At 59.4% G+C, this 16,136-nt stretch overlaps 1 protein-coding gene across 7 annotated transcripts in view; it reads right to left on the bottom strand.

Annotated features, from left to right (window-relative positions):
* Positions 1-16,136, bottom strand: part of SARDH (sarcosine dehydrogenase) — a 57,699-nt gene that overhangs the window by 19,146 nt on the left and 22,417 nt on the right. For all 7 annotated transcript variants that reach the window (XM_066255791.1, XM_066255789.1, XM_066255794.1 and 4 more), the window contains 5 exons: positions 14,712-14,795; positions 12,205-12,318; positions 7,235-7,373; positions 4,640-4,753; positions 1,466-1,613 (listed from right to left, as the gene is read on the bottom strand). In XM_066255791.1, the coding sequence (XP_066111888.1) occupies positions 1,466-1,613; positions 4,640-4,753; positions 7,235-7,373; positions 12,205-12,318; positions 14,712-14,795 (599 nt within the window). The remainder of the gene's footprint in view (positions 1-1,465; positions 1,614-4,639; positions 4,754-7,234; positions 7,374-12,204; positions 12,319-14,711; positions 14,796-16,136) is intronic.

Here is a 16,136-nt window from a genome sequence, read left to right as displayed (position 1 = left end):
GCTCAGGAGGCAGGGCCCCCTGCGATGTGGAGGGTGGGCTCACCTCGGGCAGAAAATGGAACCCACCCACCCACCCACCAGGCCCAGGGCTCTATGTGGGTGAGTGCTGGGCCATCGGTCACCGCCCTTGTTCACCAAGTCCCCGGCCGTCCGCCCGGGCTGCACCGCCGTCTGCTCCTCGGCACTGACCCCCCACTTCCTCTCGCGCGCGCCCACCCAGCTGTCCCTCAGACGGCTCTTGTCAAGTCCACAGGAACCACCGGCGTGCCAAACGCAGCGGTCAACCTGCAGTCCTCATCCACTGACCCACTGACCGTGGAGACCCAGCCCATCACCCTCTCCTCAAAATCCCTGCTTCCCCTTGCCGCCGCCGTCCCTCACACACCGGTCCAACATCAGAGACCCCCTCAAAGCCCAAGAGGAGTCCCCCTGTCCAGTCCCACCCCCGCCCCAGAGGAGCAGCCTCGCCGCCCTCCGACCAGAGCTCCGGCCGCCCCGCCCCCACCACACACAGCAGCTCCCGCCACAGGGGCGGTCACCTGCTGTCCCCTCTGACCGCTCCGAGGTTTGGTCTCGCGTTTCCTCCAGGGCTTTGCCCAAATGTCCTCGTTAAGGACGTGGGTCTCCACGGGCAGCCCGCAATCAAACACCTGGCAGTTCAAGTTCACGGCGGACTCAGATTCCGTTCGCCTGTCCGCAAGCACGCACTGTGCGTCTGCCCTGTGACCCCGAGCAGCTGCCCACAAAGCAGCTACAACTCGGCCTGGGAGGGAGGCGGCCAGTCCGGGACCAGCTCGGGAGATGTTGGCACGGGGCTGGCAAACCACAGGGGCCAGTTGGTGGCTTTTAACACCTACTGTCCCCCGCCCCCTGGTCTCCCCCTCTGCCGCCCAGCCAGAGGGACCTTCCCAAAGCGCACACCTGCCCGGGGGCCCCTTGGCCTCAGACCCTCTTGAATGAGGACCTTCCGGGCTGTGGTTCCTCTGGGTGGGAACATTCTATAAACAGTAACAGAATGAACGAATGAGTGATTGACCCGGCCACACACCATCATCAGAGGTGTTCGGGGGGGTGTTTAGACAGGGGCAGGTGACTTCTCAGAGCAGGCTGTTATTCTCAGCTCAGGTAGCAAGCAGGGCCTGGGCCTGGATCTGCCTACTCACAGAGGTGTATGTGATTCTTGGACTGGATCAATATCCAGAGACCCCCACGGGCCCTTTTGTGACCCCCGAATCCTCACACACTGATTCACCGTAAGCTTCGGTCTGATGCTCCCCTTTCGGGTTTTTCTGCACTTTGGTTCTGGAAAGGGTTTATGTGGCACCTCTAGCGTCACCAGATCACTTAACGAACCGGAACATCCCACTGGGGACCAAGAAACGGTTCTGCCCACGGGTCCCCGTCGGAGGGACTGCAGTCAGGGTCCCTGTGCGCCCAGGTACGCGGCTCCCCGCTCTCTCCTCACCTGGCTGGACCTTGGATGCTGATCATGCCCAGGTCCTCTGAGCTGTCGATGAGCTGGCACCGGAACCTCTGGTCCTGCAGCACTGTGGTGATGTGGGACCAGTTGTGCTGGGCCACAGCCCCGCCCACGGCCAGGTAGAAGCCGTCCCCTGGAAGAGAAGCGCTGGCCTCAGAGCTGGGCTGTGGGATGGGAGGCGGCGGCAGGGCAGCGAGGATGGCCCGAGGCCTCCGGTTGAATGACAAACACGCCTTCCCTCGAACGCACGTGAACGACCACCAGAGCACAGCGTGTGTCCCCCCCCCGGGGCGCCCTGGACCCTCACTGCACACGGGAACTCAATATGGGACCCTCCCTGGGGGGGCCGGGGTGTGGGACCCCTGAGGACTGCACGTGCCACAGGAGCACTTTTCTGAGCCTGCCTGGAACTTTCGTCGCTTTCTTTCTTTTTTCTTTTTTCTCGTCGCTTGGGGAAAGCGTGAGAGCCGGACACCGTCTGGCCGCGGGAGGGTCTGCGTCCCCCCTCAGCCGGCGCCAGGCAGCCCGGGCCGCGTGGCTGCTCCTGTCCGAGCCCCAAGTCCATCCTCACCAGCCTCCACTCTCCCCGTGTTCCCATCCCCCCGGGGCCCCGGGCCCCCTTCCTTGTCCGTATCAGGACCTGCTGGGGACAGGCCCTGGTGGCCCTGGCCTCCTCTGGGCAGCCATCTCTTATTAGAAAACCCACAGGGCATGGCCCTGAAGCCAGCGGTCAGCCCAGGTCCAGGCCCAGCCTGCAAGGTGGGTGGGACAGAGAGGGCATCCGAGGGCCGAGGCTCTGGGGGGCTCGGGGTGTGGCCGGGCGCGGTGGGCTGGGGACGCTGAGTGATTGCTGATGTTTCCTCTGGGCCTGTGAGTCACTCCGTGTGGGATGTGAGAGATCGTTCACCACCCCAGGTCAGCTTGAGAACTGCTCTGTGCACAACCCAGACGGAAGGCAGAACACCACGTCCTCTCCGCTTAGGGACGGTGTGCGAACAGGTGTGGCTGGCAGGTGCAGGCAGCGCGCATGTGGAATGGACATGCATATTCAGAGCAGGAACCGTACCGCGTCTGACGCTAAAAATAAAACCCAATCTCCACGCCATTCTCCCGTGTGTAGTGGCGTCCCCGGGACCCAGAGCCCACTCCGCAGAGCCTCCTGGACACAGCTCAGGGGTCGCTCTGCCTCCCTCCTCACAGCGCGTGCCCTGGTGGTCAAGTGCCCGCCTCGTGCCCACCTCCCGCCGGGCAGCTATTTGACTCAGAGGCCCCAGCCTCTAGGAAAACCATGTCTCGAACCAGTGAGCACCTTCCTTTCCCCTCACGTCCAGAGCCAGCTCACCCCCCACGCTCCCCACCCTGCTGCTCAGACCGTTGGGGCCAAGAATCCACCAGAACCGTCCAGGAGGGCAAAGCACGGTGTGCCCTGGAGCTGGCTCCGTCACAGAGCGCTTTCATGACAACGTGCCCTTGTGAGGGCAGACTAGCAAGGTCCCCAGTGCCCAGACGGGGAAACTGAGGACGGGGGAGGCTGCTCGCCAGCCCTCTGGGTGCCTCCAGGTTCGCACTTGATTCCCAACGGCCGCGCAGAGAAGCGGGCCATGGAGCCGGGCGGTGGCGGAGCCTGGCCAGGGACTCTGGGGCCCTGCACCCTCCCTGGGGTCCCCCCGATCTGTCTCCATAACTGGACTCACTCTCTAAGGGTGGTGCCCGGGCCTGGGACTCCCTTCTCACGGGGGACGGGAAGCAGACGACGCTGCCACCAGCCACCCTTCTCCAAAGTGCTGGCCGCTCCGCCCAGCTCTGTGCGGGCACCTCAGCGCTGCTTCTTTCCTCCGCACCTTTCTAGCTCTGGCCAGACATCGCCTCCTCCTCCAGGAAGCCTTCCTCAACCTGGCTCGGCTGCTTCCCAGGCCTCCCACAATCCTTGCCCTCCCATCTCCCGCACTTTCGCCCAGTGCTCTAACCGTCTCCCCCTGCGCCTGTCTGTCCACACAATTCACTGTGAGACCCTAGAGGCCGACCAGCCTCCTGCATCCCCCACTCCATCAGCTGCCCGGGGTCCACAGACGATGGCTGAAGAGATAAGTGGGTGGATGCATCTGTTCATTAACCAGGCATATGTGGCCTGGCTAAGACCACAGCTTTCCTGGTCTCTACATCACTCTTGGCAGGAGGGACGGACCGCTCACCCTCCCCAAGCTCTACAGGCGCCCAGGAAACCCCTCCCCCACACTCACAGCCTCATGTCCACCAGCAGCCTCTGGTCAGTGAGGGCTGTCTCATGACACTGATTTCTGCCGCCTCCTCCGAGAACCCACCAGTCCCCAGCCTGCAAATCAACCCCAAAGGACCCCGTGGGCAGTGCAGCAACCCCGCTCCTCCCCTCCCGCCCCCCACCAGAAATATAAACCCCTCACGGGCCAGAACCTGCAGTTCCTCGCCCTGAGCCTGACACCCAGGGGTGCCTAGCAACGGCCACTGCCCTGACTAAAGGCCCCTCCTGGCTCCCCCTCCCCGCCCGGTGCCCAGGCCACAGCTCGCCCGTCCCCGGGGGCCCTGAGCCCCAGTGAGGCCTCAGATAAAGTGCCAGCCGCAGAGCCAGGTCCGGAGCTGGGGCCTGCCGGGCTTCCTGAGCGGGCTGACCACGAGCCTGACCCTTCCCCTCACGGCGCAGTTTGGCAGCTCCGAGAGCCACGCCGTTGACACCTGTCTCCTCTGCAAACGCAGCCTCAATGGGCCCCCTCCTGGGACGCCCGGCACCTTCTTCCGAGGACCTGCCCCAGCTTGAGACTGGGAGTTACAAGCGGGGACTCAGAAAGCGGATTCCGCAGAGACGTTCCGGCTGCAAGGAGCTCACCCTCCGCGTGGGAGGCGTGGCCTCATTCTCCGCTCCGCTGCTCCGCGGGAGAGCCCAGCACGGCCACGCCACATCTACGCCCACGCCACGCCGCAGAAACGCACGGTGTGGACAGGTTCAAAGACGCAATCCCTGAGTACCCAGAGCTCCAGCACCGCGGCCCCGCAAAGCCCGCGTTCGGCTCGGGACCTCTGCTCTCCCGGCCCGTGGCCCTGGCCGCGGCGGGCACCACGGGTCACCACGGAGCAGCCGCGCTGGCAGGCCGTCCCCACCCACTCGGCCGGCTCAGCACCTCTTACCGTCGAAGGCTGGGGCGAGGGGGGCGGCCTCGGGCCCGGGGGCCAGGCGGCTGACGGTCAGGTCGCTCTCCGTGCCCCCGCGCCGGTTCAGCATGCAGGTGTAGACCGTGGAGCCTGCAGCAGGAGGGAGACCCGGTCTGTGCCGGCCCAGAGCCCGGGGCCGCTCGGCGCAGGGCAACGCCCGTGAGTCCGGAGCCGTGTGTGTGGTGGGGCGCCCTGGGGGGCCCCTCAGCTCAGGGACGCCACCCTGCTGGAGTGGCCTAAACAAGGACCGGCAGGCCACCGGGCACCGCCATCCTCAGAGGAGGACCAGGAAGGAAGCTTCCTTCTGCTTAAAATGCCCGACACTGACTGCCCCCAACCCCACCCACCACCCTGTAAAGCTTTTAGGGGCAGGATTCTCATCTCCTTCACTTTGGTGCTCCGAGCCTTGTACCTCATAGCAGAAGCTCCGTAGGTGTCTGTTCAATGAATGGGTGTGTGATGGAGGCTGGGGGTGGGGTGGGGGGAGAGGGGAGGGGACACAGGGGTGAGGGGTGGATGGATGGGGTGAGGAAAGGGGGTGGAGGGGACACAGGGGTGAGGGGTGGATGGATGGGGTGGGGGAAGGGTGGAGGGATGCAGGGGTAAGGGGTGGATGGGTGGGGTGGGGGAAGGGGAGGAGGGGATGTAGGGGTGAAGGGTGGATGGATGGGGTGAGAAAATGGGGTGGAGGGAACACAGGGGTAAGGGGTGGATGGATGAGATGGGGGAAGGGGGTGGAGGGGACGCAGGGGTGAGGGGTGGATGGATGAGTTGAGGAAAGGGGGTGGAGGGGATGCAGGGGTGAGGGGTGGATGGATGGGGTGGGGTGGGGGAGGGGGAGGGGACACAGGGGTGAGGGATGGATGGATGAGATGGGGAAAGGAGGTGGAGGGATGCAGGGGTGAGGGGTCGATGGATAGGGTGGGGGGAAGGGGGAGGGGACACAGGAGTAAGGGGTGGATGGATGGGGTGGGGGGAATGGGGGTGGAGGGGATGCAGGGGTGAAGGGTGGATGGATGGGGTGAGGAAGGGGGTGGAGGGGATGCAGGGTGAGGGGTGAATGGATGGGAAGGGTGGAGGACAGTTGGGTGGAAGGAAGAATGGATGAAGGGTGAGTAGGTGGATGGAGAAGTGGACAGGTGGGTGGGCAGGTCGATGGGTTGTGGTCAGATGTCTGGGTGGAGTAGACTCACAGGAGCACTGACAAAGGTGAGTGGAGGTGGACTGTGGGTGTGCAGGTGGGTTGGTGACTTGGCTGGATAGATAGATGTGTTATGGGTTGAAATGTGTCCCCAAAAGGGGATGCTGTAAGTCCTAATGTCCAGTATCTGCGAATGTGACTTTGTTTGGAAACACGGTCTTGGAAGACGTAATTGTGTAAAGAAGAGGCCATTAGTGGGGTCCTAATCCAATAGGACCAGCGTCCTTATGACGAGACGAAATGCAGGGAGCAGGCCATATGACCGCAGAGGCAGAGACCGGCGAGACACCGAGGAGGGCCAGCCGCCAGAGGCTGGGAGAGGGTCAGAGGCAGTGTGGCCCTGACGGCACCTTGCTTTAGGACCTCCAGCCCCAGAGCTGCGCCCATCATTTAGGTCATGTAAAGCCAAACTAATACAGATGGGGATGGGTGACATGTGGGTGGCTGGCAGGGTGGGTGGGATGGTGAGTGGGTAGGTGATAAAACAGGAGATGGATATCCCAAATATTACATGGGACGTACTTACATTGAATTAAAATTATTGACCTTGGCAGGATGGCTCAGCAGTAGAGTGTCAGCCCAGCATGTGGAAGTCCCAGGTTCGATTCCCGGCCAGGGCACACAGGAGAAGCGCCCATCTGCTTCTCCACCCCTCCCCCTCTCCTTCCTCTCTGTCTCTCTCTTCCCCTCCCGCAGCCGAGGCTCCATTGGAGCAAAGTTGGCCCGGGCACTGGGGATGGATCCATGGCCTTTGTCTCAGGCGCTAGAATGGCTCTGGTTGCAGCAGAGCGACGCCCCAAGATGGGCAGAGCATCGCCCCCTGGTGGGCATGCCGGGTGGATTCCAGTCAGGTGCATATGGGAGTCTGTCTCTCTGCCTCCCCATTTCTCACTTTAGAAAAACACAATAAATAAATAAATAAATAAATAAATAAATAAATAAAATGATCCATTCTTTACCTAAAGTCCAAGTTTAACTGAGGACCCTCTATTTCTACTTAATTCTGGAAGCACCCTATTTGTGGAGAGCACTCCTGTGGGGGAGTCAATGGGGGGCGCCCCAGGGTCAGGAGACCTTGACTGAGGGCCTCGGGTCCTTTCCAGAACACAGTGAAAGGGAAGAAAGGGCTGGGGATGGAGAAGGGAGGGAGGAAGGAGGGATGCAGGGAGCTGTACACTCCCAGGGCCTGGGGACTGTGGGGAGGCTGCAGGGACGTGGGCCCAGGCCCAGGGCCCGGCCGAGGGGCAGAGCCGTGCACCGGAGGAGCCCAGAGATGACCGGCTCAGCTGCCACCTCGTTCCAGTGCCCATGGAGTTCTGCCTGGCACTGCAGCATGACGGGGCACAACCTGCCCCAGGCCCCGTTCGTACCTGGGGGTCGGCTGACGTCGGCGGAGAACAGCCAGTCGGCAGCCTTCCCGGCGTCCAAGCCCACCAGGTAAAACTTGCCGAAGTAGGACATGTCGAACACGGCCGCGGCCCCTCTGCAGGCCAGGCACTCCTGCTTGATCTGAAAGGTGCCAGGGGGTGGACGAAATGAATGCCAACTCTTCACAGCTCTGAGACGGGCCTCCCTCTCGGGAGCACGGGGCACCGGGGCTCTATGCGGCCACCTGCTCTGAGCCTCCCCTCCGTCCTCTCTGCTCAGAAACACCATGACATTCTTCTCAAGCCCAAGGGACACTCCCAGGGTAGTTAGCACGTCGGCCATGAAACCAGATTCAATACTTAAAGGGTAAAAATCACAGACAGTACGTTCTTCCTATGACCACAAAGGAGTTACGTTAGAAATCTATCAGAAGGACATTGGACAATTCTCGTCAACTTAGACAACACACTCCTAACCCATCAAGATCTGGAAGAATCGCAAGGGGAATTAAAAAAAAACACCGTTGCGACGAGTAACAAAAGACACGTGACGTGTGGAAACCGATGGGCTGGAGCTGAGGCCACGTCTGCAGGGGCCTCTGTACCCCGCCAATGCGGATCTCAGAGGAGGCGCTGACAACTCAGGAAGCTAATCTGCTCTGAGAAAGGAGAACAGAGCTAGTGAGACCCAAAGCAAGCAGAGGGAAAGAAATACTAGAGATGGGAAAGGAGAGAAATGAAAGACAGAATAGGAAAACAGAAAATCAATGAAAGTTTGTTCTCTGGAAAGAGGGGCAAAATCGGCAAACCCCTAGCTAGACTGGCCAAGAAGAAAGTACTGGAATCAAAAATAAAAGGGCCAACATCCCCAGCGTGCAGATGTTCTGGGTTTGATTCCTGGTCAGGGCACACAGGAGAAATGACCATCTGCTTCTCCACCTCTCCCTCTTCTCTCTCTCTCTCTCTCTCTCTCTTTCTCTCTTTCCCTCCTGCAGCCAGGGGTCTATTGGAGTGAGTTGGCCCCAAGTACTGAGGATGGCTCCATGGCCTCTGCCTCAGGCACTAAAAATAGCTCTGTTGCCAAGCAATGGAGCAACGTTCCCAGATGGGCAGAGCATCACCCCCTAATGGGCTTGCCTGGTGGATCCTAGTTGGAGCAGGAATCTGTCTCTCTGCTTCCCCTCCTCTCACTGAATAAAAATTAATTAATTAATTTAAAGGGCTGACACCACGACTGACTGATGGAAACAAAAAGGATGACAAGGAGCACTTGAGCAACTACCCCGCCAACAAATTAGACAGGAAATGGACAAACTCCTAGACAGACACATATTGCTGAAACTGACTGCAGAAGAAATAGGAAATTCGAACAGATCTATAACAATGACAACAAGAAAGACAGAATTAGTCATTTAAAACTTTCCACAAAGAAAAGCCCAGGTCAGGATGGCATCCCTGCTGAATTTCACCCAACCTTCAAAGGCGAATGAATACAAATTCTTCACGGCTCTCAAAAAAGACAAGAGTAGGAAACACTTCACCAACTCACCCACAAGGCCAGCCGTACCCAACGCCAAAACCAGACAAAAGTATTCTAAGAAAGCCAAAGACCCATGGACATGGACCTCCTGCACAGAAATGCAAGCATCCCCAACAAAATACCAGCAAACCAAACCCAACCAGGTATAAAAAAACAAGGATCAAAAAAAAATAAATTAAAAAATAATAATAATAAGGATCACACATCACAAGTAGAATTTATCCCAGGAGTGGGAGGCTGGTTCACGTCAAGTCGAGTGATGTAACGCACCCTATTAATAGCACAAAGGACAAAAACCATATGGTCATCTTAATAAGATGCAGAAAACGTGTTTGACAAAATGCCACACCTGTTCATGACAAGTTCTCCAAGTAAGCTAGGAACGAAAGGGTAATTCCTCAACCTGGCACACGGTGTGTACAAAACCCCCACAGCCAACACCCTACTTCCTGGTGAAAGACTGGGTGGTGCCCCCTAAGCTGCAGCAAAGAAAGGGCTGCCCACTCTGCTACCCACCCCCCACTCAACACGGTGAGGAGGCCCTAGTCAGGGCACGCAGGCAAGAAGAAAAAGGCATCCGATTGGAGAACGAAAACTACCTCTCTGTGCAGACGACACAATCTTGCATGTAGAAAATCCTAACAGACCCACTAAAAAGCCTAATAGAACTAATAAAATGGTCCTCCGAGGTTGCAGAATACAAGGTCGATAGCAACAAACAACAACAAAACACTGTATTTTTATACACGAGCCCCAAACAATCAAAAACAAAATTGAGCCAATAATTACATTTACATCAACAGGAAGAACTTTAAAATGCTTATGAGTAAGTTTAATAAAATAAGTGCAAAACTTGATTTAAAAGCTAGAATATATTCTTGAAAGAAATTACAGAAGACCTAAATGAATGGGAAGACAGTCCATGTTTACCAAAGACTTAAGAATTGCCAAGGTGAAAACACTCCCCAAATTGAATGACTGTTTCGGCAGAGTCCCAACCAAAAAAGCTCAGATGGTGGCTTCCTGGCAGAAATTGACAAGCTGGTCCTAAAATTCATATGAAAATGCGAGGAACCCAGAGTATTCAAATATAATCTTAAAAAAAGAACAGAGCTGGAGGACTCACACTTCCTGGTTTCAAAACTGACTGCAAAGCGACTGTGATCGAGGCAGAGTGGTGTAACGTACAGACAGATGTGTAGATGAACGGAATAGAGCTCGGGGTCCAGAAGTAAACCCTCACATCTATGATTTTCAACACGGATGTTCGGGCAACTCAACAAGGGCGGGGGGCAAGCTTCCACCGATGATGCCAGGACAACTGGACGTCCACACCCTCAAGAATGAGGTTGGACCCCTACCTCACACCATGCACAAAACTTAAGATGGATCCCAGACTCAAGTAGAAAAGCGGAAACTCAACCTCTTAGAGAAAAGTATGAGAGTCAACCTTTGTGGCCTTGGGTTAGGAAACACTTTCCTAAACATGACAGGAAATGCACAAGAGGCAGAAGAAAAAGTTAGACCGGTTGTACTTCACCAAAATTGAGAACTTCCGGGCTGCCAAGAGCACCATCAAGAAAGTGAAGAGACCCCCCCACACACACACAGAACGGGAGACAGTATGTGCCCATCGTTTATCTGATAAAGGGCTTGTAGCCAGCAGACATAAAGAACTCCTATAACTCAAAAAGAAGAAGGCAAAAAACACAATTTAAAGATGAGTCTAGCATATGAACAGACATCTCTCCAAAGAAGCCACACAAAGGGCCGAGGAGCACAGGGAGAGAGAGACCACTTAGTCATAGAGGGGTGAAACTCAAAACTCAAACCTACACGGTACCGTCTCAGCCCCACCAGGACGGGGGAAGTCAGACAGACAATGCCAAGCGCTGGTGAGCAGTGAGCACCGGGAGAAACCAGAGCCCGTGACTCCACTGGCGGGGACGCTGAGTGGTGCGGCCCCTTCTGAAACCAGCCGGTAGTTCCTCAGAAATGTGACAGGCGGAGGTACCGCACGACCCAGCGATTCCTCCGCGAGGTATCTGCCCGAGAGAAATGGGCGCGTCCGTCCATGCAAAGACGTGTGCATCCGGCAGCATGCACAGCCAAAACGCGCCAAGAACGCGAAGGTTCCTCCACGGACGAATGCGTCAATAAAACGCAGTATATCCTTGTCCTGGAGTATCGCTCAGAGTAAGAGGTGAGCACTGATGCTGTCTACAACACGGGTGGACCTTGAAATCCGTACGCCAAGCGGGAGACAGGCCAGTGAGAGACCACCCACTGTGTGATTCTGTCTGTACGAAATGTCCAGACCACGTCCATCTAGACAGACAGAAGGCAGGTTAGTGGTCATCCAGGGCGGGGGCGGGGTGGAGGGATGGGGAGTGGCTGCTAATGGAGATGGGGATTCTTCTGGGGGCGGGGTGGGGGGGGAGATAAAAATATTCCAAAATTAGATTGTGGTGGTGATTGTGCAATCCTGTGAAGTTCTAAAAAGCACTGACTTATCTACTTTAAATGGATGGGTTGCGTGGTGTGCGGATTATATCGCAATAAAGCCGTTCTTCTAAAAAGAAAAAATGAAACGCCCCCATTCCCCTCCGCAGGGTGGGCACGTGACTGGGCAGGCTCTCCAGGTCCCTACGGTCCACCTCTTTTCCTACGTGAGCTTCCCTTTCAGCCCACCCCGACTTTGCTCGAGAAACAGCGCCCAACCTCTCGGGTCAGCCACGGGGATCGGACACGTCCATGTTCTAACGTGGTCATCGCTTTACAGAACGGCAAAGAGGTTGGCACTGTTCTCCCCACAGAAGCTGCCCATGGGAACTCCCCGTGTGGTGCAGGCTTGGGGGGGGGGGTGGCCCGGCCCCCAAGACCTCATCCCCTCCGCCCCGCAGGACTGGGAGCCAGGCACTCGGGCAAGGGCAGTGAGCCGCCAGCTGCCCTGCCTGACCAGCCTGGCCTGCCGCTTCTGGGGTGAGAGGGGCAGCGAGTGGGCCCCAGACCGCTGACCCTCCCCAGGGCGGTACCCTCCACGCGTCCCCTGGAGGGGCTACTCCGCGTGACCTGCGGGGGGGGGGGGAGCCCACTGCGCCCGCCTGGAAGGAGGCGGTCATCACTCACAAAAGCTCACGCAGCCCCCAAAACAGCTCCCAGTTCTGGACAGAGGCTCAGAGAGGTGACAACCCTGGCCTGAGGCCACACAGCCAGACCCAGACCCGGGCCTCGGGCCTCAGCGCTGGCAGAGTCTGGGTACAGACGCGGGAGCAGTGCGGGATAGGAGACAGCCTCACGCAGCGTAGGACGGCCAGAGAGCCTGGGCAGGACCTCCGCGCAGCCGGGAGGGCCAGGCCTGCAGGCAGCCCGCTGTCGCCCAAGTCAGGGGTGGGGGTGGGGGGTGGGGGCGGCGAGGGGACACGGGGCTCACCACGTTGTGGTGGGGCGGGAAGTCGAAGGTGTACTCGTCTGCCAGCAGCCTGTTGTAGGCGTAATCCTCGTGCGCCTGGTTCCCGTAAGCCCCGTAGTAGTCGTAGTGGAGGACCTGGGGGAAGGGGCGTGGTCACCCGGGGGTCCCCCCACCCTCCTCCCCCTCTCCACCCTCCTCCCTCCCCCCTCCTCCCCGCCCCACGCAGCACGGCCTGGCAGGCTCTGGGCTGCTCCCACCAGGACAGAGACACAGGACAGGCCCTTCCCTGCCCAAGTTCCCCGATAGCGTGGTAAGTGTGGTGGGGATGGAGGCGGGGTCGTGGTGGTGGGTTCCAGGACTCCACAAATGACACTTGGGTCCCTGTGCTGGTGGTGGCAGTGGGTCTTTGAGCCATACGGGTCCCAGGAAGATGGAGAGGAAATTGGGTGACCTCAAGGTGTGGACAGACAGGGTAGTAGGAGCAGAAACGGGGTGACCAGGACCTCAGGAACACCATCCAGGCTTTCAACTCAATTCAAGGCCCTTGTGGGGGGTGGGGTGGGAGGGCCAGGGGTGGGGAGGAAGGAGTGGGCTGGCCCTACGCTGTTGCCATGACAACATGGGACCAAGTCCCGCTCAAAGTGCCTCCTCTCCAAAGGAGGAGGACCCTTTCTACAGATGAGGAAACTGAAGCACAGGGAGAGTAAAACATGTCCCAGGTCACAGGTGGGCACCCGGCAGAGCTTGGCGTGACCCCAGGTGGCGGGTGGGCACCAGAGGCTGGTTCCGCAGCCACCAGTCCTGGGCTCTGCCGGCTGCTCTCAGGGATGCCCCTCCTCCTGATGGACAGGGTGTGGTCCCGCTCAGGGCAGGGTGTGAGCCAGCCCGCTCACCCCACCTTTGCACAGACAGCAGCTGGATGTGAGGTTCTGACCAAGCCGGGCCCTCTGCTTCCCAGCACCCGCTCAAGCCCTGGCCCCTGGAGGGGTCCGTGTACCAGAGCCTCTGCAGGGAGTCCTCTCCCTGGCCTGGCCGGGGGTGGCTCCCACGGCCCCTGAGGCCTCAGAGGGACATCTCAGTCCCTGCAGCCTGGCCGGGCATCAGGGACTTGGGGGACGTTTAGTCACCAGGTGCCCTGGCCTACCAGCATGGCTCCCAGGTGGGAGCTGCCCATCTCGGGGCCAAGGGTGTGTCCCACTCCAGTCTCCCCTCCTTGCCCAGGGACTCCGGGTGGGGGAGAGGGACTTCCAAGGACAGAGACCCAGCTGGAACGCAGGGGTCTCCCCAGGGCGCTGCCCAGGCCCTCCTCCCAGCCTGTCCTGTCCCCAGGGCGCTGCCCAGGCCCTCCTCCCAGCCTGTCCTGTCCCCAGGGCGCTGTCCAGGCCCTCCTCCCAGCCTGTCCTGTCCCCAGGGCGCTGCCCAGGCCCTCCTCCCAGCCTGTCCTGTCCCCAGGGCGCTGCCCAGGCCCTCCTCCCAGCCTGTCCTGTCCCCAGGGCGCTGCCCAGGCCCTCCTCCCAGCCTGTCCTGTCCCCAGGGCGCTGTCCAGGCCCTCCTCCCAGCCTGTCCTGTCCCCAGGGGCCCCATCCTCTCAGCCCCCGGGGGCTGCTGCGCCACCTGGTGGGCTCAGAGAGCTCTGTCTCCTCCCGTCTCCCAGGTGGCTCCACCCTGTGGTTTCACTTAGGGAGGCCCTGGGCTCCCGTGTGGAGCGTGTGGGTCCCTACAAGACAACAGAAGAAGGAACAGTGTCCCATGAGACTCTGAGACTCCCCCAAGTGAAGGCTGCTAGGGAGCTCTGGCTCCCAGCTCGCCTGCCGGTGGCCTGAAACACTCCTTGGGATGCAGGTTGCTATGGAGATGGAAGATGGGTTGAGCTGGAAAGGGACCGGCAAATATAGCCACAGGAGAGGGATTTTAATTTGTTCAAATCAGTATCAAATCCCCCCCCCCCTTGCTGGGCTTAAAAGCCTCCCATCACCCGCCTCTGAGGACCGGACCCAGGGGCTGGCAAGCAGGATGGTTCTGACTCTCTTCTCCGAGGGCCTGGGGGCCCTGGGAGGCACGGGGGGCAGGGTACTGGGGAGCCCCCAGGAGGGCACCCAGAGGCCAGGATGCTGTGCGACCCCAGCTTACAAACTCACACACAGAACGCGTCGTTTTCCGCTACACCCCCTTACTCACATAAACAGTTACAGATGCCGAAAATATAGGCACCAAATGGTGAGAAGATGCTCTGATATCCCCTGCAAACCAGGGTGTCCGTGCGCTGCCACCTCGCTGTGGGACACCAGCTTCCCTGGGGGCCCACTTGGACCATGAAAGCCCCCCCCCACCCCCAGCCCCTGTAGGTGGTGAGTGACACCCAGGGGCGCCTCTGCCCAGGACGTGCCCTGAAGTCACGGGCAGGTTGGCAGGGCTCAGGCGCCCCAGGGAGGGTCAGGCTCCACTAGTGGTGACTATGGCAGGACACGCAGCCACCATGGGCAGGTGTTGGGGTGAGGGATGGTGGCTGTCATGGGGGGGTCACTCACCGGAGCCGTGCCCCCAGGGGTAAACCATCCTGGCCGCTCCCAGCCATGCCGTTCCTGGAACACGCAGCCTCGGGCGAGGAGCTCCTGGAGGGTGAGGGGGACAAGCACCCTTCACACGGGGTCAGACACCCCCGAACGGGGCAGACAGCAACTGAGCCTGCCACTTTCTACCCAAGGGTGCAGAGGGCAAGGAGCTCCTGGGGGGTGGGGGGGGGACAAGCACCCTTCACACGGGGTCAGACACCCCCAAACGGGGCGGACAGCAACTGAGCCTGCCACTTTCTACCCAAGGGTGCAGAGGGCAAGAGCTCCTGGGGGGTGGGGGGGGGACAAGCACCCTTCACACGGGGTCAGACACCCCCGAACGGGGCAGACAGCAACTGAGCCTGCCACTTTCTACCCAAGGGCGCAGAGGGCAAGGAGCTCCTGGGGGGTGGGGGGGGGACAAGCACCCTTCACACGGGGTCAGACACCCCCAAACGGGGCGGACAGCAACTGAGCCTGCCACCTTCTACCCGAGGGTGCAGAGGGCAAGGAGGCCCTCGCACCCAGTGCCAGGACGCAAGGCCCGGCTCCCGCCCTAGGGCCCCCCCCACCCCCTCCCCCACCCCCCGGCATCCCTGTCCCCCTGGGAATTCCCAGCCTGTAGAATGACCCTCTGCTATGGACTGAATTGCTGACCCACAAACTCCTACCTGGAAGCCCCAACCCCAGCGTTAACTCTGAGGAAGGAATTTGGGTGAAATGAGGTCATACGAGTGAAGCCCTAATCTTTTTTTTTTTTTTTTTTTAGTGAGAGTCAGAAAGAGGGACAGATAGGGGCAGACAGACAGGAAGGGAGAGAGATGAGAAGCATCAATTCTTCATTACTGCTCCTTACTGTTCATTGATTGCTTTCTCATATGTGCCATGACCAGGGGGCTCCAGCAGAGTGAGTGACCCCTTGCTCAAGCCAGAGACCTTGGGCTCAAGCCAGCGACCATGGGGTCTGTCTACGACCTCATGCTTAAGCCAGTGACCCCACACTCAAGCTGGATGAGCCCATGCTCAAGCCAGCGACCTCAGAGATTTGAACCTGGGTCCTCTGTGTCCCAATCCGACGCTCTCTCCACTGTGCCAACACCTGGTCAGATTAAAGCCCTAATCTTTACAGGGACACACCACTGCTCTCTGTCCACCAGCGCAGGCAAGAGAGGAGATGGCCACCCAAAAACCAAGAGGAGCCAGTCAGCTGGCACCTTGACCCGGACCTCTAGTCTCCAGGACCCTGGGAAATAAGTTTCTGTTGCTACAGGCCCCAGTCTGCAGTACTGTCATGGGGGCCCAGCCATCCCATTCCTGGGTGTAGCCCCAGAAGAAATGACAGCAGGGACTCCTGCAACTCTCCGGGGAGGACAGGCGTGGCGCAGGCTCCCTGAGCAGGAG

The sequence above is a fragment of the Saccopteryx bilineata genome, chromosome 2, assembly GCF_036850765.1.
Source record: "Saccopteryx bilineata isolate mSacBil1 chromosome 2, mSacBil1_pri_phased_curated, whole genome shotgun sequence".
NCBI lineage: Eukaryota > Metazoa > Chordata > Mammalia > Chiroptera > Emballonuridae > Saccopteryx > Saccopteryx bilineata.
This window is presented reverse-complemented; position numbering and strand designations above follow the sequence as displayed.